The 25,243-nt window shown below is 41.8% G+C and overlaps 1 protein-coding gene across 1 annotated transcript in view; it reads right to left on the bottom strand.

Moving 5' to 3' along the window:
- Positions 1–25,243, bottom strand: part of LOC139584567 (low-density lipoprotein receptor class A domain-containing protein 3-like) — a 154,867-nt gene that overhangs the window by 3,469 nt on the left and 126,155 nt on the right. The window contains exon 5 of the mRNA XM_071416578.1: positions 158–551. Within this exon, the coding sequence (XP_071272679.1) occupies positions 158–551 (394 nt within the window). The remainder of the gene's footprint in view (positions 1–157; positions 552–25,243) is intronic.

The following is a 25,243-nucleotide window of genomic DNA, read 5'->3' as shown; positions in this document are numbered from 1 at the left end:
ACACATAAATTAACAAATGATGCTCCGAAGTATTCTGAAATCAATTTTAGAGGCAGATCAATCCAAAAAAACACATTTAAATAGGCAAAGCTACAGTTGGCAAAACAATTAGTCTCACGCTACTCCCTCCAGGACAGTACATTTACTGTATGTCTACCTGACATCCAGCATGGCCTGGGAGTAGGAGGGTGGCGTGTCCATGGACATGTCAGCAGGGTAGAGGGTCCTAGACAGCATCTGTAGCCCCTGTGGACCTGCACTGAACTGGGCTTCTGCAGACCGGGAGGTGGGGGAGAGGCCAGGGCCAGCTGGGTGGATTTGTCCCCGGTCTAGGATGACCACGCGGGATAGCAGCAGGGGCTGATGGTGGTGGTGGTGGTAGGAGGACCGGACCTCCCGGGGCAGCAGCACGCTGCGCTTCCTCTGGTGGTGCAGAACCAAGGTCAACAGCGCCACCACCAGGACAAAGATGACAGCGCTGCCGATTACTGCGTAGGTGATACTGGGGTAGTTGCGGTAGTCCAGGGTTACAAAGTCCTGGCCTGGAGCTTCTGGAGGAAGGAGGTAAAATAGAATAAGAATGGTTAAGTTTTATGCTACTGTCATGTTTAATATTATAATGCCACATTCATAATTGTTGAGGAATTTCAGTTGTTCCCAGTGGAGAGGAGAGCAAGATCTAGCTCTAAGGGGGAAATTGGAGAAGCAAAAACTTTGCAGAGTTCAGGAACTTACAGTATCTGAGATGAAAACAGAAAGCAACACTACAGGGAAACTCTGATTACTGCTGTAGAGGAGAGAGCAACACACACACACTCTTGCTTGTCCGCACACACACCAGAAAGAGTAACAATTAGGAACTCACAGCTCAGGATGAAAAAGTGAATAGTTGGTGGTCAAAAACGGAACAGAGGGAGTTACCACACTGTGCCTTTTTAGCACTGTGCCTTTTTATTCCAGGGGAGTGGAAGGAATGGCACTTAAACATTTCCTCTGATAGTACTGGCTGAGAATTTCAATCAGCTGCTGGGGGTGAGATAGGAGCCCAGTAAGGCATCCATATAAGGACTTACCGGGAGGAAACTTATTACGATTGACAGGTTCAGTATCCATATTAGGACTGACTGGTATGGCACCCATATTTGGAGTGGCGTAATGCTGCTTTGGTTTGCGGATTACTGCTCTGAGGCAGAGAGAAGAAATCACATTGACTGGCTAGATGAGAATCAAGACCAGGCTTATACATTTCTGTCACAGTCTGAACAAGACATTAAGGAGTAGGATTACTGGGGTCCTTAAAACTTCTTGTCAATAGGGGGGCGCTGTTTTCACTTTGGAAAAAATCGTGCCCAAATGAAACGGCCTCGTACTCTTTTCTAGATCACACAATATGCACATTATTATTACTATTGGATAGAAAACACTCTCAAGTTTCTAAAACTGTTTGAATTATATCTGTGAGTAAAACAGAACTCATTTTGCAGCAAACTTCCATACAGGAAGTGAAAAATCTGAAAACAAGGCTCTGTTTCAGGGCCTGCCTATTCAACTGGCTTTTATTTATCGATATGCATGCACTTCATACGCCTTCCACTAGATGTCAACAGGCAGTGGAAGGTGGAATGGGGTGTCTAGCTTGATCTGAGGCCGAACAAGAGCTTTTGGAGTGACAGGTCCGGAATTTTCTTTGTCTTAGAAGGCGCGCGGCGGAGCTCGACACTGTCTTCTGAAAAGCGTTCGGTTTACACGGCGAATATCTCCGGCTCTGATTTTATTTGATACATATGATAATAACATCATAAAGTAGGTTTTATCAACCGAGTTTTATCAGTTTATTCAACGTTTATTGGGACTTTTGGAGTTTTCCGTTCTTTGCGCCAAGAGAGGATGGGAATGTTAGCAACCTTGGCTAGCATTGTGGCGCGAATTCGACAGAAGAAATGGACATTCTAAAACCAAACAACGATTTATTCTGGACCAAGGACTCCTTGTACAACATTCTGATGGAAGCTCAGCAAAAGTAAGAAAACATTTATGATGTTATTTCGTATTTCTGTGTAAAATGTTGAGTCCTATTCTCCGCCGTTTTGGTGAGCGCTGTCTCGCAATAACGCAAGCTGTATGTTATGGTAAAGTTATTTTAAAAAATCTAACACGGCGGTTGCATTAAGAACCAGTGTATCTTTCATTTGCCATACAACAAGTATTTTTATGTAAAGTTTTGAATGAGTTCTTTGGTCAGATTAGGTGAGTGTCCAAGATATCTCCGGAGATTCTGGTGAATCGATGCTACGTATTCACAATGTATAATCAGGATTTGTAGCTCTAAATATGCACATTTTCGAACAAAACATAATTGTATTGTATAACATGTTATAAGACTGTCATCTGATGAATTTGTTCAAGGTTAGTGATTAATTTTATCTCTATTTTGTCGGTTTTGTGCAAGCTATTTTTTGCGGGGAGTAAATTGCGTTGTGTGCTTGGCTACTGTAGTGAGCTAATAGAAATATATATTGTGTTTTCGCTGTAAAACACTTTAAAAAAATTGGAAATATTTGCTGGATTCACAAGATGTTTATCTTTCATTTGCTGTACACCATGTATTTTTCATAAATGTTTTATGATGAGTATTTATGTATTTCACGTTGCTCTCTGTAATTATTCTGGCTGCTTTGGTGCTATTTTTGATGGTGGCTGCAATGTAAAACTATGATTTATACCTCAAATATGCACATTTTCGAACAAAACAAATGTATTGTATAACATGTTATAAGACTGTCATCTGATGAAGTTGTTTCTTGGTTAGTGACTAATTTTATCTCTATTTTGTCGGTTTTGTGAAAGCTACCTATGCGGTGGAAACATGGTGAAAATATGCGGTTGTGTGTTTGGCTATTGTGGTTAGCTAATAGAAATACATATTGTGTTTTCGCTGTAAAACATTTTAAAAATCAGAAATGATGGCTGGATTCACAAGATGTTTATCTTTCATTTGCTGTATTGGACTTGTGATTTCATGAAAATTATATTATATGATATCCCTGTCCCGTTAGGCTAGGCTATGCTAGTCAGCTTTTTTGATGAGGAGGATCCCGGATCCGGGATGGGTATTAAGTAAAGGGTGCTATAGCCAATCCCATTACAATTCAGAACACCCCTCTACGTTTAGAAAATATCCATATTGGCCCAGCACATTGCTTCTATTGCACTCAAAAGATTGGATATGTAATTCAAAGCCTGATTACAACTGTAGAAGTAGGAGCACCTCTTTTACTATAGTCTGCATCTGTACAGCAAATGAAATTAAGCAACGTTAGTAGCCTACACAGAATGTGCTGATTGCTATCCACTTTCAAATCTGTCAGGCTTTGCCAGAGTTGTTTGAACTCTACCTGGCTTTGAGAGGCAAGGGGGTTTTCTCAGGTTGAGATTCTACCTACTCCATATACTGTACCTTAAAAAAAAAGTAGGGGTGTGGATCAGAAAACCATTCAGTATCTGGTGTGACCATTATTTGCCTTATGCAGTGCAACACATCTCTTTTGCATAGAGTTGATCAGGCTATTAATAGTGGCCTGTGGAATGTTGCCCTACTCCTCTTCAATGGCTGTGCGAAGTTGCTGGATATTGGTGGGAACTGGAACACGATGTCTTACACGTTGATCCAGAGCATCCCAAGCAAGCTCAATGGGTGACATGTCTGGTGAGTATGCAGACCATGGAAGAACTGGGACATTTTCAGCTTCCAGGAATTGTGTACAGATCCTTGCGACATGAATACAGAATATACGTGCATTATCATGCTGAAACATGAGGTGATGATGGCAGATGAATGGCATGACAATGGGCCCAAGGATCTCGTCACGGTATCTCTCTGCATTCAAATTGCCATCGATAAAATGCAATTGTGTTCGTTGTCTGTATGACTGCCCAATACCATAACCCCTCTACCACCATGGGGCACTCTGTTCACAACAATGACATCAATAAACTGCTCGCGCACACAACACCATACACGTGGTCTGCGGTTGTGAGGCCAGTTGGACGTACTGCCAAATTCTCTAAAACAACGTTTGAGGCGGCTTATGGTAGAGAAATTAACATTAATCATCTGGAAACATTCCTGCAGTCAGCATGCCAATTGCGCACTCCCTCAAAACTTGACATCTATGCCATTGCGTTGTCTAACAAAAACTGCACGTTTTAGTTTGGCCTTTTATTGTCCACAGCACAAGGTGCACCTGTGTAAGGATCATGCTGTTTAATCAGCTTCTTGATATGTCACACCTGTCAGGTGGATGGATTATCTTGGCAAAGGAAAAATGCTCACTAACAGGATGTAAACAAATTTGTGCATTTGGAACATTTCTGGGATCTTTTATTTCAGCTAATGAAACATGGGACCAACACTTTACATGTTGCATTTATATTTTTGATCAGTGCAAACTAAAACTAATATTCCGGTCTCTGATATCGCGCATTCTGTTATTTCTTAATTTTTCTGGAATATGTGTATTTTTTTATGTATTATTATTGATAGGTTTTACTGCACTGTTGGAGCCAAGCATTTCACTGCACCTGCGATAACATCTGCAAATCTGTATACGCAACCAATAAACTTTGATTTGGATTTGATTTACAACTGTAGGGGTAGACTTTAGAGGGGGAAGTGTCTTGTTGTAGGAGTTTTAAAGGCTTTCTCACGTGGATCTCTCGTTGATCTGCTATATCAGGATCCTATATGTCAGCTTTATCTGGCTCTGTAAGGGTTTATGGTTTTCAGTGGCCCTGCAGATAAGGTATATATACAGTACATATAAATGGTGTGTTTTGTATGTAAACATTATTAAAGTGACCAGTGTTCAATGACTAGAATACAGAATATACATATAAATTGAGTAAAACAGTATGTAACATGATTAAAGTGAACAGTGTCCAATGACTATGTATCATACATATGGTAGCAGGATAGAGTACCGGGTGGTAGCCGGCTAGAACAGTGACTAAGACAAGTGGTGACTGTTTGAAACATTGGTTATAAAGTTATTGCATCTGAGCTCCTAGAATGAGGCTCTCATTTTCTTTTTCTAGTGGTGACTGTTTAACAGTCTCTCAGTCCCAGTTTTGATGCACCCGTTCTGTCTCTGCCTTGTAGCTGGTAGGGTGGTGAACAGGATGTCGATCGGGTGGCTGAGGTACTTGATGATCTTCTTGGCCTTCCTGTGACACCGGGAGCTGTAGATGTCCTGAAGGGCAGGCAGTTTGCCCAGACTGATGCGTTGGGGTGACTGCACCACCCTCTGGAGAGCCTTGTGGTTGCGGACAGTGTAATTGTCGTACCAGGCGGTGAACAGCCCGACAGGATGCTCTAAATTGGGGAATGTGTAGAATTCTGTGAGGGTCTTAGGGGCCAAGCCAAATGTCTTCAGCCTCCTGAGGTTGAAGAGGTGCTGTTGCTCCTTCTTCACCACGCTGTCTGTGTGAAGGGACCAGTTCAGGTTGTCAGTGATGTGCACGTCCAGGAACTTAAATCTTTTCACCTTCTCTACTGCGGTCCCGTCGATGTGGATAGGGGTGCACTCTCTCTGCTGTCTCCTGAAGTCCACAATCAGCTCTTTCATTTTGTTGTCGTTGAGGGAGAGGTTATTTTCCTGGCACCACTCCCTGTAGGCCTACCACTGTTGTGTCGTCAGCAAACTTGATGATTGAGTTGGAGACGTGCATGGCCACGCAGTCATGGGTGAACAGAGAGTACAGAAGGGGGCTGAGCGTGCTGCCACTGTGGGGCCCCCGTGTTGAGGATCAGCGTGGCGGAGGTGTTCACCACTTGGGTCGGCCCATCAGGAAGTCAAGGATCCAGTTGCAAAGGGCGGGGTTCCCACCCAGGGCCCTGAGCTTAGTGATGAGCTTGGAGGACACTATGGTGTTGAAGGCTGAGCTGTAGTCGATAAAGAGCATTCTTACATAGGTATTTCTCTTGTCCAGATGGGATAGGCCAGTGTGCAGTGCAATGGCGATTGCATTGTCCTTTGATCTGCCGGGAAATGCGAATTACATTACATGTCAAACAATGTATTGAATCAATCTTTAGTATGTTTTTAACATAAATCTTAAATAATGTTCCAACCGGAGAATTCCATTGTCTTCAGAAGTGCGATGGAACAGAGCTCGCTCTCACGTGAACGCGCATGGTCAGCGCATGTTCAGGTCATGATAGACCTTACTCATTCCCCTTCTCCTTCGGCCCCACTTCACAGTAGAAGCATCAGACAAGGTTAAGAAGACTGTTAACATCTAGTGGAAGCCTTAGGAAGTGCAACATTACCAATATCACACTGTTTCTTCAATTGGAGCTGAGTTGAAAATCGACCAACCTCAGATTTGCCACTTCCTGGTTGGATTTTTTCTCAGGTTTTTGCCTGCCATATGAGTTCGGTTATACTCACAGACATCATTCAAACAGTTTTAGAAACTTCAGAGTGTTTTCTATCCAAATCTACTAATAATATACATATTCTATATTCTTTTATGGCTTTGTAGCAGGCCGTTTACTCTGGGCATGCTTTTCATCCGGACGTGAAGGACATCCAGCCATCTTGACACAACTGTGGGAAGCATTGGAGTCCCTGTGGAACGCTTTTGACACCTTGTAGAGTCCATCCCCCGACGGATTGAGGCTGTTCTGAGACGGGAGTATAGAGCACTGAGAGTATAGAGACTCTGCTAGAGGTGATGATGTCATCTGGGAAGGGGAAAAGCTACCCTATTAGTGGTAGCACAGCTCCTTCCTTTGTGTGAAGAATTTCACGGTATGTAAGGGGTTAAAACACAAGCAAGAGGCTTGGAGCAATCACACACACAGCGGGGGGTAGAGACAAGAAACTACCTCATTCCCCTGACAGCTAGGGAATTGCTGTAGAGTAAAAAATAAACCACCTCTTTCTTTCCCTTTTCTGTCTCTCTCTTTCTCTCGCGACGAGTTTGTAAAACCCAGCAGGCATTCCAGTTAGGCCCTCTATTGCTAAAATCCCCAAATCCCAACCAGTTGTTTATGCGGGGGCATTATGAGTTCCCTTTGTCTGTGAACTCTGTGAAAGAGGCCATTGAGACCTGGCGGGCGGGACTGGTGGCAGCGGTGGGATCCTTTTATCAGTTTTTTTATGAGGTAATTACTGTAATAATTTCTCTTTGTTTTGGACCTCTCTCTGCAGAGCTCGGTGCATAATGAATGGAACCAGTGAACTGAGGAAAAGAACAGCCAGGTCCGAGTAAATGAGCATAGTTCTAAGAGAGAAAAGAAACCCATAGCCCTCTTCCTCTCTCTCTCTCTCTCTCTCGCTCTCTCTCTCTCACACAGACACACGCACACGCACACAGTTTACCATCTATACAGCTGGAGATACTCTTGATGCAAGCTTTGTCCTCTGTTACAGTAGCTGAAGTGCTTTGAGAGGCTAGTTAATACACACGGGAAACTATTGAGTGTAAAAAAAACAAGCAGTGTTGCAGTTCTTGACGCAAACCGGTGCGCCTGGCACCTACTACCATACCCCGTTCAAAGGCACTTCAATCTTTGTCTTTCCCATTCACCCTCTGAATGGCACACATACACAATCTCACAGTCTCAATTTTCTCAAGGCTTAAAAATCCTTCTTTAACCTGTCTCCTCTCCTTCATCTACAATGACATCAATAAGGGATCATAGCTTTCAGCTGGATTCACCTGGTCAGTCTATTTCATGGAAAGTGCATGTGTTCTTAACTTCTCTAGGGTAGGGAGCACCATTGGGAATTTTGGATGAAAAGCGTGCCCAAATTAAACTGCCTGCTACTCAGTCATAAAAGCTAGAATATGCATATTTAGTTTGGATCGAAAACACTCTGAAGATTCTAAAACTGTTTGAATGATGTCTGTGTAAAATTCCTTGCATAACAGTTGTATCTTTTAGCAATGTTTATTATGAGTATTTCTGTGAATTGATGTGGCTCTCTGCAAAATCACCGGATGTTTTGGAACTACTGAACATAATAAACCAATGTAAACTCAGATTTTTGGATATAAATATGAACTTTACCGAACAAAACATACATGTATTGTGTAACATGAAGTCCTATGAGTGTCATCTGATGAAGATCATCAAAGGTTAGTGATTAATTTTATCTCTATTTCTGCTTTTTGTGACTCCTCTCTTTGGCTGGAAAAATGGCTGTGTTTTTCTGTGACTTGGCTCTGACCGAACATAATCGTTTGGTGTGCTTTCGTCGTAAAGCCTTTTTGAAATCAGACATTGTGGCTGGATTTACAACAAGTGTATCTTTAAAATGATGTGAAATACTTGTATGTTTGAGGAATTTTAATTATGGGATTTCTGTTGTTTTGAATTTGGCACCCTGCAGTTTCACTGGCTGTAGACGAGGTGGGACGCTACCGTCCCAGAAACCCTAGTGAGTTACACTCAGTACACTCAGTGTATATTATACACTCAATACAATATACAGCCATCTCTCTCTCCCATTTCTCCTCAATTTCTGTTTCCCTCTCTCTCTCCCTTTTCTCCTCCATGATTTTTCCCTCTCTCTCTATTGCTCATCCCATTATCTGCTGTCTGCATCCATCTCATTAGCTGTGCTGTGGAAGGAGAGAATTATAGGGAGAAAGGTCAGACAGAGACCAACAGGAGGAGAGAGAAGGATATGGAAGAGAGAGGGGCAGTTAGAGACAGAGGGAGAGAAATAGAAAGAAATATAGATCAAGATAATGCGAGAGTGAGAGGGAGGGAGGGAGGAAGAGACAGGAAGGAGAACCAGGGTGAAATACAAGATGAAAATAGAGATAGATAAAGTATAGAGACAGCGTAAGAGTAAGAGAGAGATTGATAAAGTATAGAGGACAGTGTAAGAGAAAGACAGAGAGATTGATAAAGTATAGAGACAGTGTAGGAGAAAGATGGAGAGGGAGGGATTGCAGGAGGTAGTCATGCCATTGTAAACCCTATTTCCCTCCTACAGCAGAGAGAGACTTTGACTATATACAGACTCAGTGAGCCGTGCTATTGAGAAAGGCCGTTGTAGGCAGACCTGGCTCTCAAGAGAAGACAGGCTATGTGCACACTGCCCACAAAATGAGGTGGAAACTGAGCTGCACTTCCTAACCTCCTGCCAAATGTATGACCATATTAGAGACACATCTTTCCATCAGATTACACAGATCCACAAAGAATTTGAAAACAAGCCCAATTTTGATAAAACTCCCATATCTAATGGGTGAAACATCACAGCAGCAAGATCTGTGACCTGTTGCCACAAGAAAAGGGCAACCAGTGAAGAACAAACACCATTGTAAATACAACCCATATTTATCTTTATGTATTTTCCCTTTTGTACTTTAACTATTGCACATCGTTACAACACTGTATATAGACATAATATGACACTTGAAATGTCTTTATTCTTTTGGAACTTCTGTGAGTGTAATGTTTACTGTTAATTTGTATTTTTTATTTCACTTTAGTTTATTATCTACTTCACTTGCTTTGGCAATGTTAACATATGTTTCCCATGCCAATAACGCCCTTGAATTGAACTGAATTGAGAGAGAGAGATCCATGCCCCCAGCCGCTGTGGCCAGGACCTCAACATGACAGCAGGACATATTCCCAGGCCGTGAGCAGAGCAACAGGCCCAACCGCCACTATTGCACCCGCCCAAGCCCCATCCTGCAACCTAAGAGGTACGTATCAGATGCTCAACATGCTCTGCTCACACCTACTGTGATGGTCCGGGCCTAAACCACAGAAAAACAACACTAGACACTATGGAACACAAAGCTTTTACTATTCTAAACAAACAACAACGCGAAGAGTAATCTATCCAAAATGGAGATGTATGGATAAACCTCTTCTCCAATCTTTTTGTCTCTATAACAAAGAACAAACAGCAAAAACATATACATGAGTTAAATACACATCTTAGAATCAACTATTATAGACTACCAGAACCCATTGGATTCTCCAATTACATCGAATAAACTACAGGACAAAATACAAACCCTCCAACCCAAAAAGGCCTGTGGGGTTGATGGTATCCTAAATGAAACGATAAAATATACAGACCACAAATTCTAATTGGCCATACTTAAACTCTTTAACTCCATCCTCAGCTCTGGCATCTTCCCCAATATTTGGAACCAAGGACTGATCACCCCAATCCACAAAAGTGGAGACAGATTTGACCCCAATAACTACTGGGGGATATGCGTCAACAGCAACCTTGGGATAATACTCTGCATTATCATTAACAGCAGACTCTGACATTTCCTCAGTGAAAATAATGTACTGAGCAAATGTCAAATTGTCTTTTTACTAAATTACCATATGACAGAACACATATTCACCCTGCACACCCTAATTGACAAACAAACCAACCAAAACAAAAGACAAAGTCTTCTCCAGCTTTGTTGACTTCAAAAAAGCTTTCGACTTAATTTGTCATGATGGTTTGCTATACAAATTGATGGAAAGTGGTGTTGGGGAAAAACCTACGACATTCTAAAATCCATGTACACAAACAACAAGTGTGCGGTCAAAATTGGCAAAAAACACACACATTTCTTTCCACAGTGCTGAGGGGTGAGACAGGGATGCAAGTTAAGCACCACCCTCTTCAACATATACTTCAATGAATTGGCGAGGGCACTAGAACAGTCTGCAGCACCAGGCCTCACCCTACTAGAATCTGAAGTCAAATGTCTACTGTTTGCTGATGAACTGGTGCTACTGTCCCCAACCAAGGAGGGCCTACAGCAGCACCTAGATCTTCTGAATGAATTCTGTCAGACCTGGGCCCTGACAATAAATCTCAGTAAGACAAAAATAATGGTGTTCCAAAAAAGGTCCAGTTGCCAGGATCACAAATACAAATTCCATCTAGACACCGTTGCCCTAGAGCACACAAAAAACGATACATACCTTGGCCTAAACATCAGCGCCACAGGTAACTTCCACAAAGCTGTGAACGATCTGAAAAACAAGGCAAGAAGGGTCTTCTATGCCATCAAAAGGAACATAAAATTCAACATACTAATTAGGATCTGGCTAAAAATACTTTAAATCAGTTACAGAACCCATTGCCCTTCATGCTTGTGAGATCTGGGGTCCACTCACCAACCAATAATTCACAAAATGGGACAAACACCAAATTGAGACTCTGGATGCAGAATTCTGCAAAAATATCCTCAGTTTACAACGTAAAACACCAACTAATGCACGCAGAGCAGAATTAGGCCGTTACCCGCTAATATCAAAATCCAGAAAAGAGCCGTTAACTTTTTCATATGTGAGTTCCAAATATCTCTAATGGTTGCCCCAGCGTGAGTTGTTTTATGCAAGTGATGTCAGAATGCCCTCACTGTCGAAAATGTGATTATTACGCAACAGGACAGTTAACACGCACTGCCTGCTAATTATCTATAGGCTATGTTTCAACTTGTCCATTTCAAATTATTTTCCAACAAGTTGTGATTTCTAACAACAGTTTGAATTGAGGTGTGTTCCGCATCCTCATTAATTCACATAGAAGTAGCTCATTTCAGCATTGCGGACAATTTAGGTTTGAGGCTTTACTGAGCCGGACAAACTTCTCTCTTCCAAGAGAGCCAACACACTTCACCAATGTTTGCGCAGATCAAGTATGCAGACATTTGCGCAGTCTTGCACAAATTGTACAATTTTCTGGCTGGCGCTTGCATTGCCTTCCTTGTTGTTTTCTTTACAAATAATAGCTTTGGAAATGTGTGCGTTCCTATCAAAGTAAGTTCCTGATTTTCTGTATATCGTGTTTACCGTTTTATTCACGTTTTGTAGTTCCAGTGACAAAAAATGCATTCCGATTCTTGCATAGATTGTAATGGACACATATAATGTGTGTAAAATACTTTTTTGAAGGATGTACTGATTATAATGAGCTAATGTTAAGCTATTTGACAACTGCAGTTGAAGTCGGAAGTTTACATACACCTTGGCCAAATACATTTAAACTCAGTTTTTCACAAATCCTGACATTTAATCCTAGTAAAAATTCCCTGTTTTAGGCCAGTTAGGATCAACACTTTATTTTAAGAATGTGAAATAGTAAAGAGAATGATTTATTTCAGCTTTTATTTCTTTCATCACATTCCCAGTGGGTCAGAAGTTTACATACACTCAATTAGTATTTGGTAGCATTGCCAGAGCTGGAGTAACTGAATCAGGTTTGTAGGCCTCCTTGCTCGCACATGCTTTTTCCGTTTTGCCCACATATTTTCTATAGGATTGAGGTCAGGGCTTTGTGATGGCCACTCCAATACCTTGACTTTGCTGTCATTAAGCCATTTGGCCACAACTTTGGAAGTATGCTTGCGGTCATTGTCCATTTGGAAGACCCATTTGCGACCAAGTTTTAACTTCCTGAATGATGTCTTGAGATGTTGCTTTAATATATCCACATAATTTTTCTTCCTCCATGATGCCATCTATTTTGTGAAATGCACCAGTCCCTCCTGCAGCAAATCACCCCCACAACATGATGCTGCCACCCCCGTGCTTCACGTTTGGGATGGTGTTCTTCGGCTTGCAAGCCTCCCCTTTTTCCAAACATAATGATGGTCCTTATGGCCAAACAGTTCTATTTTTGTTTCATCAGATCAGAGGATATTTCTCCAAAAAGTACGATATTTGTCCCCATGTGCAGTTGTAAACCGTAGTCTGGCTTTTTTATGGCGGTTTTGGAGCAGTGGCTTCTTCCTTGCTGAGCGTCCTTTCAGGTTATGTCAATATAGGACTAGTTTTACTGTGGATATAGATGTAGATACTTTTGTACCTGTTTCCTCCATCATCTTCACAAGGTCCTTTTGCTGTTGTTCTGGGATTGATTTGCACTTTTAGCACCAAAGTACATTCATCTCTAGGAGACAGAACGCGTCTCCTTCCTGAGCGGTATGACATCTGCGTGGTCCCATGGTGTTTATACTTGCGTACTTTTGTTTGTACAGATGAACATTGTACCTTCAAGTGTTCGGAAATTGCTCCCAAAGATTAATCAGACTTGTGGAAATCTACAATTATTTTTCTGAGGTCTTGGCTGATTTCTTTTGATTTTCCCATGATGTCAAGCAAAGAGGCATTGAGTTTGAAGGTAGGCCTTGAAATAGATCCACAGATACACCCCCAATCGACTCAAATGATGTCTATTAGCCTACCAGAAGCTTCTAAAGCCATGACACATTTTTCTGGAATTTTCCAAACTGTTTAAAGGCATAGTCAACTAAGTGTATGTAAACTTCCGACCCATTGGAATTGTGATACAGTGAATTATAACGTGAAATAATCTGTCTGTGAACAATTATTGTAAAAATTACTTGTGTCATGCACAAAGTAGATGTCCTAACCAAGTTGCCAAAACTATAGTTTGTTAACAAGAATTTTGTGGAGTGGCTGAAAAATGAGTTTTAATGACTCCAACCTACGTGTATGTAAACTTCCGTCTTCAACTGTGTGTGTGGCACCATGTTTGTTGACATTATACAATTGCATTCTGGGTGTCACATAAATGTCTGTCTGACCAAAGATGTTATAATGAGATGGAATGATTCACTCAACTTTCGGGTAAACTTCCGGAAGTTAATGAAGGGAAGTGAATGATGGTAGACGACACACCCCCTTCAACATGCATACTATAAACAGATCAAACTCATCTTGTCTCCTCTTATTATCTTAGGTTGATGCAAAAAACAAACATGGCCGCGCATAAACTGCTCATCTTTGGATTACTTCCGATTTGTAGAAAGTGTATTACTCAATTATTTCGATCAATGGTGAGCTCACCCATGATGTGATTAATTATAAATAGTAATTGCTATTAGCTAATTTATATCGTAGTTTCTGTCAGCCGAGAGTTATAAAAATATGACTGCTTGTGTTACGTCAATCTTTCCTTAGTTAGCGCTAGGACAAATGTAGCTTACATTTTGTGGTTTGGATGCTTGCCTCTTCTGGGAATGTCTGAACATTGCATCCAAAAAGCTCAAACGCTGATTGTTGCGTCAATCGGAACTGGACGTTCTAAATAAGCATTCTACTCACACCGGTTTGAGCATACGCTGCAGGGACCACTATGGAATGATCACACCCGTTTGTTGGTACATGTGAAAAGGTTAAATTGCATAACTACCTAAAAGGAAGCAATTCCCAAACCTTCTATAACAACGCAGTCACCTACAGAGAAAGGAACCTGGAGAAGAGCACCCTAAGCAAGCTGGTCCTGGGGCTTTGTTCACAAATAGACCCCACAGAGCCCCAGGACAGCAACACAATTAGACCCAACCAAATCAAAACAAAAAGATCATTACTTGACACATTGGAATGAATTTACAAAAAAAACGGCAAACTAGAATGCTATTTGGCCCTAAACAGAGAATACACAATGGCAGAATACCTGACCACAGTGACTGACTCAGTGAGCATAGCCTTTCTATTGAGAAAGGCCCCTGAAGGCAAACCTGGCTCTCAAGAGAAGACTGGCTATGTACACACTGCCCACAAAATCAGGTGGAAACAGAGCTGCACTTCCTAACCTCCTGCCAAATGTATGACCATATTAGAGACACATATTTCCCTCAGATTACACAGACCCACAAAGAATTTGAAAACAAATCAAATTTTGATAAACTCCCTATTGGGTGAAATATCACATGTACACATATGATTCCCATGCCAATAAAGTCCCTTAAATTAAAATTGAGAGAGAGAGCGAGAGACCAACCAACCAACCAACCAACCTGAACGTCCCCTATGCTTATTGTTATTGTTAAATTTATGGTTATTTTGACCCTTGGTTATTGTTGTCCAATTGACAATATTTATTATTATTATTAATTATGTTAATATTGTAAATCTCCAAAGTAAGCTTTGGCAATATGTACATTGTTACGTCATGCCAATAAAGCACATTTTATTTAATTGAGAGAGAGAGAGAGAGAGAGAAACACGAGTGTGTTCTTGTCATTTCAACAGAGAGGTGGTGGTGTGGGAGGTAGATCCTTTGTGTCATCACAGTGTGTGTGTGTATAAAGGATGGAAACACACGTTCACACACCATGGACAGAAACACAACGGTAGTTACAGTATGACACATAAACCTAAAATCAAAGCCTGAAAATAAAGTAACCTAGTTAATCTCTCTCTAACTCAAGGACCAGATGCATAGATAGGAGGCACAGACAGGAGAGTGAGACACAGTAGTGGAGAATGCCTGATGTATTGAGTGACAAACAAACTGAGGGCCAACATTGTAACATAATAGCCTATTGAACATGCAGTGGTTACAGCGAGCAGCCCTGAAACTCCTCTTTGTCTGATCATATCAAACTATGCAGCTACATCAATGGAACACTGCAGTTGGTTGCTGGGATACCAGGGCTTTTTTTGAAGCACATTCCTTTATCCTGATTAGACACCTGCCTGCAAGTATTCTAATGAGAAACATGAATGAGAATTGAGAGAAGAGAGAGAGAAAGAAAATAAAAGAGAAAGAGAAAAAAGTAGCACCTCATCCTAATTGCCCCTCTTTATAAAGCCTATCAACAAAAAGAGGGAGCTGGGAATACTGGAAGAGAGACATTTTCCCTGCTTATACTATAGGGGAGGAGGACAGCATCTATACAAATAATGATTCAGAACTTAATATATCCATTTAACTTCTTTGGGGTAACCCCCCCCCCCCCCCTTCTTCTCAATTTCCGCCTAAAGACATACCCTAATCTAACTGCCTGTAGCTCAGGCCCAGAAGCAAGGATATGCATATTCTTGGTATCATTTGAAAGGAAACACTCTGAATTTTGTGGAAATGTGAATTGAATGTAGGAGAATATAACACATTAGATCTGGTAGAAGAAAATACAAGGAAATAAACATTCGTTTTCTGTTTTTTATTGTTGCTGCATCATCTTTCAAATGACCAAGAACAGCCAAACATACAAATAGGATGCTGTGGATGATTTGAATGAAGAACATAAGATGGCAACAATAGCTGAGCAAAGTTTTAGACAGATAACTTCAAAAACGAGCGAGTTACATGACATTGAGCATGAAGTCACCCAGGTGTCCCACACAAATGTACCCAAATGTACCCAAGTGGCCGAATTGGTACAGTGATACATTTTGAAGGAAAGAACTATATACAAAATACATAAATGCTATTCTAACACACCCCAAAAAATAAATATATATATATGAAAAAAATAATAAAATAAATAAATAATAATAAACGAACAAATAACAAGGGTAACTATTTACACATTTTCTATTTACAATATTGTGAAGACCCTCAGTCCTCCACACAATATTGTGCTGCTGGTGCCATGGCCCATAGCAGTCTCTTTCTGCTGTAAAGCAGAGGCTTACTGAACAGGTGGTGCAGGTGATGGGGCATTTCCTGTGACAAAGGGCACAACGACGTCTCCCTACTTTGCCCTTTTTGCCCTGAGGCACATTCATGCCTGCAGAGATGAATCTGCGCAGGTGAACACCACTGGTTGGAGCAGAAGGTGCTGCAGTGGACTTGCTGTAGCTAGCAAGCTCCTGGATGAGCAGCTCCCTGAAGGCTAGCTGTGAGATGGGGGGCTGTCTCTATCAATTTCCTCTATAATTTGGGTTAAATCTGTGTACCTAGACTTTGTGTTTGAGCTTTTCCTGATTTATTCGCCATAATTTACATATATAAACTTGTTGAAAATGCTATTGAATATGTACTGCTATGCGTAACACTCGTGGCTCCGTCAAGTCAATTTGCAAAGGCGAATGAACCTCTTTTACGCCAGAGTTTACGAGAAAGGCTGGTCTTCAAACGTATAACCATTACATATTGCCGTTTACCTCAGGTCATTGGCTATCTTCCAAGCTAGATTTCAAGATGATCAGTGGTCATTGGGCCAAAATACAGTCAATCAACGATAGACCGGTCCTACCATTGGTGCGCAATGAGGTCATTGATTGGTGTCTTCAAATCGGTTTGTTTCGGTCAATACGTCCCGGGAAAAGAACCATCATGTATGGTTGTGTTAGTAACAACCAGAGGATTGCAATGAAACCAACCATGACTGAATAAATGTTTGTTTAGTGTGTGTAATTACCACGAACGCTTCGTCCAAAGTTGAATGAGACGGAAATCACGACGCAACCGGTTTACAAATGTTTCGTGTTAGGCTATAAAAATGTATTTTATCAAACAAAACGAACATTCACTGTGTAGTTAGGACACTTGGCATTGCCACCAGAGGAAGATCTTCAATGGTAAGCGATTTATTTTATTGTTATTTCTGACTTTCGTGACGCTAATGCTTGGTTAGAAAATGCTAGTAATACTTGTGTGTGTGGGGCGCCGTCCTCAGAAAATCACGTTTGCTTTTGCAGTAAACCTTTTTGAAATCTGACACAGCGGCTGGACTAATAAGACGTTCATCTTTTAAATGATGTAAGATACATGTATTTACAAGAATGTTTAATACAACGAATGGTGTATTTAAAATGTTAGCTCTCTGCAGTTTCACCGGATGTTGGCCTCGTGGGACGTTAGCGTCTCACCTACCCTAGAGAAGTTAAGGGTACGATCATAATTCCACTCTGGCTATCTACTCCGATTTCAGAGCACTCTCATGTGAGTGTGCCAGAGCGTAGAATAACTGATCATTTACAATTTCTCAACACCCGTTGAATAAAATGGTCAGAGTGAGGTGATCTCTCATTTTTGTCTGGAAGTTTCTAGCAAGCTAGCTAACCTTAGCATGTCAGAACGCTCGGATCAACCCTACTCCTCGGCCAGAGTGTCCAGTGTGCACCCTGAACGCTCCGAGAGCGAAACACTCTGAATTTACAGACAGAGAATCTGACAACGCTCTGAAACTATGAATGCTCAGAACGTACTCTGAGGTCACTTTGGTACTCCAGATTGAATTTACGAACAGAAAATAAACAGAAATGGCATTTACAAAATTATTGACACCCTAGACCTAATATTTGGTAACACAGCCTTTTGGTAAAAACAAACCTGCAATGAAGCGTTTACTATAGCCATAAAAGAGCTTCTAGGACCTCTGTACTGGCAGTCTGGCCCACTTATCTTGTCCAAACTGCTCATGTTTTCCCATTTTTGAAGGGTGCCTTCTCCCAACTGCTGTTTTCAGATCTCTCCACAAGTTTTTAATGGGATTTAGATCTGGATTCATTGCTGGACACTTCAGAACAGTCCAGTGTTTTGTCTTGAGCATTACTGGGTGCTTTATGAAGAGTGTTTGGGGTCATTGTCCTGCTGGAAGACCCATGACCTTCGACGGAGACCTATCTTTCTGACACTGGTTCCGACATCGCTCTACAAATATGCCTTGGTATTCTCCTGATTTCATGATGCCATTCAAATGTTCAAGAAACCCAGTGCCAGAGGCAGCAAAGCAACCCCTAACATCACTGAACCTCCACAATGTTTGACTGTAGAAAAGGTGTTATTTTTTCTGAAGGCTTCATTTTGTTTTCTGTAAATCTAGAGATGGTGTGCTTTACCAAAAAGCTTTAATTTGGTCTCATCTGTCCACAGGACATTATCCCAGAAGGATTTTGGCATGTTCAGGTGTGTTTTGGAAAATTGCAGTCCGCTCTCTTATGTCTCACTCTCTGCAGTGGGGTCGTCCTGGGTCTCCTACCATATAACCCCCTTTCATTGAGTTGGTGACAGATGGTGCGAGTTGAAACTGTCGTACTTTGTGTCTGAAGGTCAGCTTGAATCTGTGTGGCAGTTGATCGAAGTGCTTTCTCCACCATTCAAACAATCCTTCACTGCAATCTTCCATCAAGTTCTCTCTTGCTGCCATGGCCAGTGAGGCTGGCTATAGTGGCATGGGCCTTACATTTCTTGATAACATTACGTACGGTGGAAACGGGAACATCAAGGTCTCTGGTGATGGACTTGCAGCCTTGAGATGGTCCACGCTTGGCTACAATCTTGTGTCGGACCTCCTCAGATAATTATCTGCTTTTCTTTCTTTGCTCCATGCTCATTGCGATACACACAGTGACACAAAACAGGAGAATGAGTCCTTTTCTCTAGGCAAACTAGTTGAATGAGTGATTTTTATATTGCAGGCACCTTCAACTCACCACAGGTGAGTTCAATTCCAAAGTAAAAGAGAATCACCTGCTTGAACTCTAATTATTTCTAACTACTTCTAGAAGGTGCAAATAATATTGTCTGGGCCATTTTAGGATTTCTTTGTGGAATAAGCTAACATTTAGTTCATTTTATATTTTATTTCTAACTGCAAACCAAAGACATACATATGTGGATAGCAAAATATTTTTTAATTTCAACAGTTTTCTGGAAGAAATGGTGCATTATGAGAAAAATTAGGAAACTGGATTGTCTCCTGCTAAAACATTCCACTGCTTGTAGAAGGTGTCTCCAGTTGATTGGTTTGTCTCATTACATGGAGGATGCGGCACGCCTTGTGGCGGTTGATAGTTACAGGTGCTGGTATAGCGTGCGGCCGGCGGCCCGGTTACCATGGATATGGCCATAACAACGAGAGAGGTGCGTGATGTTGGTGCAGCGATGGAGTCATTGACCAAGCTGGCCGCTCCATACATCAACATGTATGGACCTAGAGCAGGGATGGGCAACTCCAGTTCTTGGGGGCCTGATTGGATTCACACTTTTGCCCCACATCATACACCTGACTTCAATAATCATGATCTTCAGTTTATAATGCAATTAGTTTAATCAGCTGTGTTTTCTAGGCATGGGGGAAAAGAATGACACCACTCCGGACCCCGAGAACTGGAGTTTCTTATCCCTGAGCTAGAGTGAAGAAGGGCCATGCTGTGGAGTGGAGCAGTGGTGAGACGTACCACTAGGTGGCAGGCTGTTCCTATTTTTTCACCACATTTGGGGAAATCTGGTTCCCCTCATTGCAGGCCTACAAACTCAAACAAGATTACTCCTCCCATCCATGGTCGACCCCTCTCACCCTATGGGCAGCCCTCCATATCGCCAGCAGAGAGCAGGGTATAACACAGCACAAACAGAGGAACCAGCCATCTGGCTAACAGGCTTCAAACCCACCAACACGCCCGCCCGCACACACACACAACACACACAATTCCAGAATTCCAACACGTCTTTCATCTTGGTCCAAACTTCACTAATTAAACCCTTCCCACATGGAGGGAAATCAATAAATGCAGGAGAAACTACAAACAAGTTGTAGAGGCCATGCTGTTCATTCTTACGTATGTTAGCTACTCACTGTCACAATCCTCTGTCTGTGGAACAGTGAAGAGCGGGAAAAACACTCTTAAAAATGACTGATGTGGTGGGCAACTTGGTTGAGGGACTGACACCACCTCTTTTCTCCTTTCCTCTCATCTTTTCTCCTTTCCCCCTCTCCTCTCCTCTCGTCTCATTTCCTCTCTCCTCTCCTCTCGTCTCATTCCCTCTCCCCTCTCCTCTTTTATCCTTTCCTCTCTCCTCTCTTCCTCTCATCTTTTCTCCTTTCCTCCTCTCCTCTCGTCTCATTTCCTCTCTCCTCTTTTATCATTTCCTCTCTCCTCTTTTATCCTTTCCTCTCTCCTCTTTTATCCTTTCCTCTCTCCTCTCTTCCTCTCATCTTTTCTCCTTTCCTCCTCTCCTCTCGTCTCATTTCCTCTCTCCTCTTTTATCATTTCCTCTCTCCTCTTTTCTCCTTTCCTCTCTCCTCTTTTCTCCTTTCCTCTCTCCCTCTCAATGCGGAAGGCACATTTCAGTTGAAGGCATGTACAACTGACTAGGTATCCCCCTTTCCTATTTTCTCATTTCCTCTCTCCTCTCCTCCCTTTTCCTCTTTTCATCTCATCTTTCCTCCCTCTCTCCTGTCCTCTCCGTGATAATATTAACACTGTATTCCAGTTGCTGGCCATGCTGCTCTTCTCAACAGTAATAGAAAAGCGTAGCATGTTAGCTGCTCCCTGACAGACAGACAGACAGGGCCATTCCTTATCACCAGCACATCATTACTCATCCATGCTTGTTGCTGCCCCGCTATTACACACTTCATGTGTGACCCCTCCTGTGAATATGTCCAGAGAATGGGGGGGGAGAGAGAGCGAGAGAGACCAACCAAAAATTCCCTAAATTGGACAAACACCAAATTGACACTGCAAAAACCTCCTCTGTGTACAACGTAAAACCCCAAACAATGAATGCACAGCAGAACTAGGATGATTCCCGCTATCTATCCAAATCCAGCAAAGAGCAATTCAATTCTACAACCACCTAAACATAAGTGATTCTCAAATCTAACAAAGGCCTCACCTACGAAATGATTAACCTGGAGAAGAGTCCCCTCTGCCAGCTGGTACGGGGATTCTGCTCACAAACAGAAAAAGATCCCACAGAGCCCCAGGACTGCAACACAATCAGACCTAACCAAAACAAAAAGATAATTACTTGACACATTGGGAAGAATCAACAAAAAACTGAGCAAACTGGAATGTTATTTGTCCCTAAACAGAGAGTCCACATTAGTAGAATACCTGACCACTGTGACTGACCCAAAATTAAGAACATCCTTGACTATGTAGAGTACAGACTCTGTGATCATTGCTTGCTAGTGAGAGAGGCAGACCTGGCTCTCAAGAGAAGACTGGCTATGTGCACACTGCCCACAAAATGAGTTGGAAACAGAGCTGCACTTCCTGACCTCCTGCCAAATGTATGACCATATTAGAGACACATATTTCCCTCAGATTACACAGACCCACAAAGAATTTGAAAACAAATCCAATCCTGATAAACTTCCATATCTATTAGGTGAAATATCACAGTGTGCCACCACAGCTGCAAGATTTGTGACCCGTTGCCACAAGAAAAGGGCAACCAGTGGAGCACAAACACAATTGTAAATACAACCTATATTTATCTGTGTATTTATTTTACCTTTCATACTTCAACTATTTGCACATTGTTACAATACTGTACATAGCCAATAATATAACATTTGAAATGTCTATATTCTTTTAAAATGTTTGTGAGTGTAATGCTTACTGTTAATTTTTGACAGTTTATTTCCCTTGTTTTGGCAATGTAAACATGTTTTTCATGCCAATAAAGCCCTTTGAATGGAATTGAGAGACAGAGAGAGAGGGAGAGAGAGGAGAAAGTTAGGATAAGAGACGGATGAGGATGAGCGAGAAACAGAGAGAAAGGGAGGGATCAATGAAGTGAGAGGGAACAACAGAGAGAGAGTAAGGCCACAATAGCGAGTGAAAAATAAAAAGGGAGAGAAGAGAAAAAAATATAGCGCAGAGGAGGCTGGTGGGAGGACCAATAGGAGGACAGGCTCATTGTAGTGGCTTGAATGGAATCAATGGAACGGAGTCAAACATGTGGTTTCCATATGTTTGATACCGTTCCATTGATACCATTCCAGCCATTACAATGAGCCTGTTCTCCCACCAGCCTCTTCTGAGAGAGAGGTATACATAAAAAAGATAGAGCGAGATGTAGTGAGGAAGGGAGGTAGCCCCGCAGAGATGTGAGGAGAGAAGAGGTTTTCATGCTCTATCAGGTCTCCATTTGCCTGTCCTGTAATAACTTGTCTGCTCCATTGCCTGCCACTATCACAGCAGCCATAACACTCAGTCACACGGTTACAGCAGCATGGCCAGCCATGGAGGGAGGCAGGGTAGTTAACAGACCACGTCACAGATAGCACCACATCCATACACGCTTAGGGAGGAATGGAGAGATGGAGGAATGGAGGGGGGTGAAAGACTGATAGAAATAATAGAGGTGAAGAAGAAAGAGTGGAGGGATGGAAAGACAAATGGAGGGTGACAGAGTGGATTAATAATTGTATTGCAGTGAGCCAGACTTGGCTGGAACAGTGCAACAAAGATGTCAATAGGGATCCCAGTGAAGAAAAACGGTTGGGTGCTTTGGTGTAACACTGAGTGTATCAAAGATGTTCAAATGTAGAATTCTTTGGAGATGAGCAGTGATGGGGTGCGATGTGTGTGTAGTGTGGTTGGAGGGTCGAAACCTTCTGAAGGAATGGTAATAAAAAGGAGGGGCCAAAGGTCAGAGAGCGCTTTGACTACAGGCCACTCCCACTGAACCTGAGGGGGCCAATCTCCATGGTAACTGTGTGCTTTGGGCCAAGAGTTGACACACACACATACACACACTGAAGCCCCCTAGGTCTAAGCCTGAGATGAGTGATAACTGATCATAAGTCCTATTCATATCTGTCTGTCTGTCTGTCTAACGGGAAGGATCCACAGTAGAGGTCGACCGATTATGATTTTTCAACGCCGATACCGATACCGATTATTGGAGGACCAAAAAAAGCCGATACCGATTAATCGGACGATTTATTAAAATGTATTTGTAGTAATGACAATTACAACAAGACTGAATTAACACTTATTTTAACTTAATATAATACATCAATAAAATCAATTTAGCCTCAAATAAATAATGAAACATGTTCAATTTGGCTTAAATAATGCAAAAACAAAGTGTTGGAGAAGAAACTAAAAGTGCAATATGTGCCATGTAAGAAAGCTAACGTTTAAGTTCCTTGCTCAGAACATGAGGACATATGAAAGCTGGTGGTTCCTTTTAACATGAGTCTTCCATATTCCCAGGTAAGAAGTTTTAGGTTGTAGTTATTATAGGAATTATAGGACTATTTCTCTCTATACGATTTGTATTTCATATACCTTTGACTACTATTGGATGTTCTTATAGGCACTTTAGTATTGCCAGTGTAACAGTATAGCTTCCATCCCTCTCCTCGCCGCTACCTGGGCTCGAACCAGGAACACGTCGACAACAGCCCCCCTCGAAGCAGCGTTACCCATGCAGAGCAAGGGGAACAACTACTCCAAGTCTCAGAGCGAGTGACGTTTGAAACGCTATTAGTGCGCACCCCGCTAATTAGCTAGCCATTTCACATCGGTTACACCAGCCTAATCTCGGGAGTTGATAGGCTTGAAGTCATAAACAGCGCAATGCTTGAAGCATTGCAAAGAGCTGCTGGCTAAACGCACGAAAGTGCTGTTTGAATGAATGCTTACGAGCCTGCTGGTGTCTACCATCGCTCAGTCAGACTGCTCTATCAAATCATAGACTTAATTATAACATAATAACACATAGAAATACGAGCCTTAGGTCATTAATATGGTCGAATCCGGAAACTATCATCTCGAAAACAAAACGTTTATTCTTTCAGTGAAATACGGAACCATTCCGTATTTTATCTAACGGGTGGCATCCATAAGTCTAAATATTCCTGTTACATTGCACAACCTTCAATGTTATGTCATAATTACGTACAATTCTGGAAAATTAGTTCGCAATGAGCCAGGCAGCCCAAACTGTTGCATATACCCTGACTCTGCGTGCAATGAACGCAAGAGAAGTGACACAATTTCACCTGGTTAATATTGCCTGCTAACATGGATTTCTTTTAGCTAAATATGTAGGTTTAAAAATATATACTTCTGTGTATTGATTTTAAGAAAGGCATTGATGTTTAAATAAAGGTGTAAAAAACTAAAAACAATTATAATAATAAAACATTTTAAAAAACGGCAAAATCGCGTCCAAAATTACCGATTTCCGATTGTTATGAAAACTTGAAATCGGCCCTAATTAATCGGCCATTCCGATTAATTGGTCGACCTCCAATCCACAGGATTAGGAGCCATCACAAAACACCAGGTTGCAGCTGGGCACAATGGGTGTTTCTCAGTATGCATACTACTACCGAGTGTAATCTCAGAGGACGTTCTCTTGAGTACATTCTTGTGAGGACGAGAGTGTGGAGAACACATAAAACATTACATTTCAGAAGCACTCGCACCACCCCTACTGTATTACCTCACGCTGCTCCTTCCCTTACTGTATTACCTCATGCTGCACCTCCCCATTCAATTAACCTTCTTCAGCCAGGACAATGGCAACAATAGAGACCAAACAAGAAAGCAAACATTTTACTTCATAACTATTAGCAGCGTTGGGGAGTAACGGTTTATATGCAAGCGACTTAAAAAAAACGGTAACTGTAATCAGTTACATTACCAGCAAAAAATTATGTAATCCGATTACAGATACTTTTGAAAAACTAGAGGATTACTTCAAGGATTACTTTTAAATTCAAAAAGGAGTTTTGTGGAAAA

This window comes from Salvelinus alpinus, chromosome 9 (genome assembly GCF_045679555.1).
Source record: "Salvelinus alpinus chromosome 9, SLU_Salpinus.1, whole genome shotgun sequence".
NCBI lineage: Eukaryota > Metazoa > Chordata > Actinopteri > Salmoniformes > Salmonidae > Salvelinus > Salvelinus alpinus.
The sequence above is the reverse complement of the archived record's forward strand: the minus strand, read 5'-3'. Positions and strand labels throughout refer to the sequence as shown.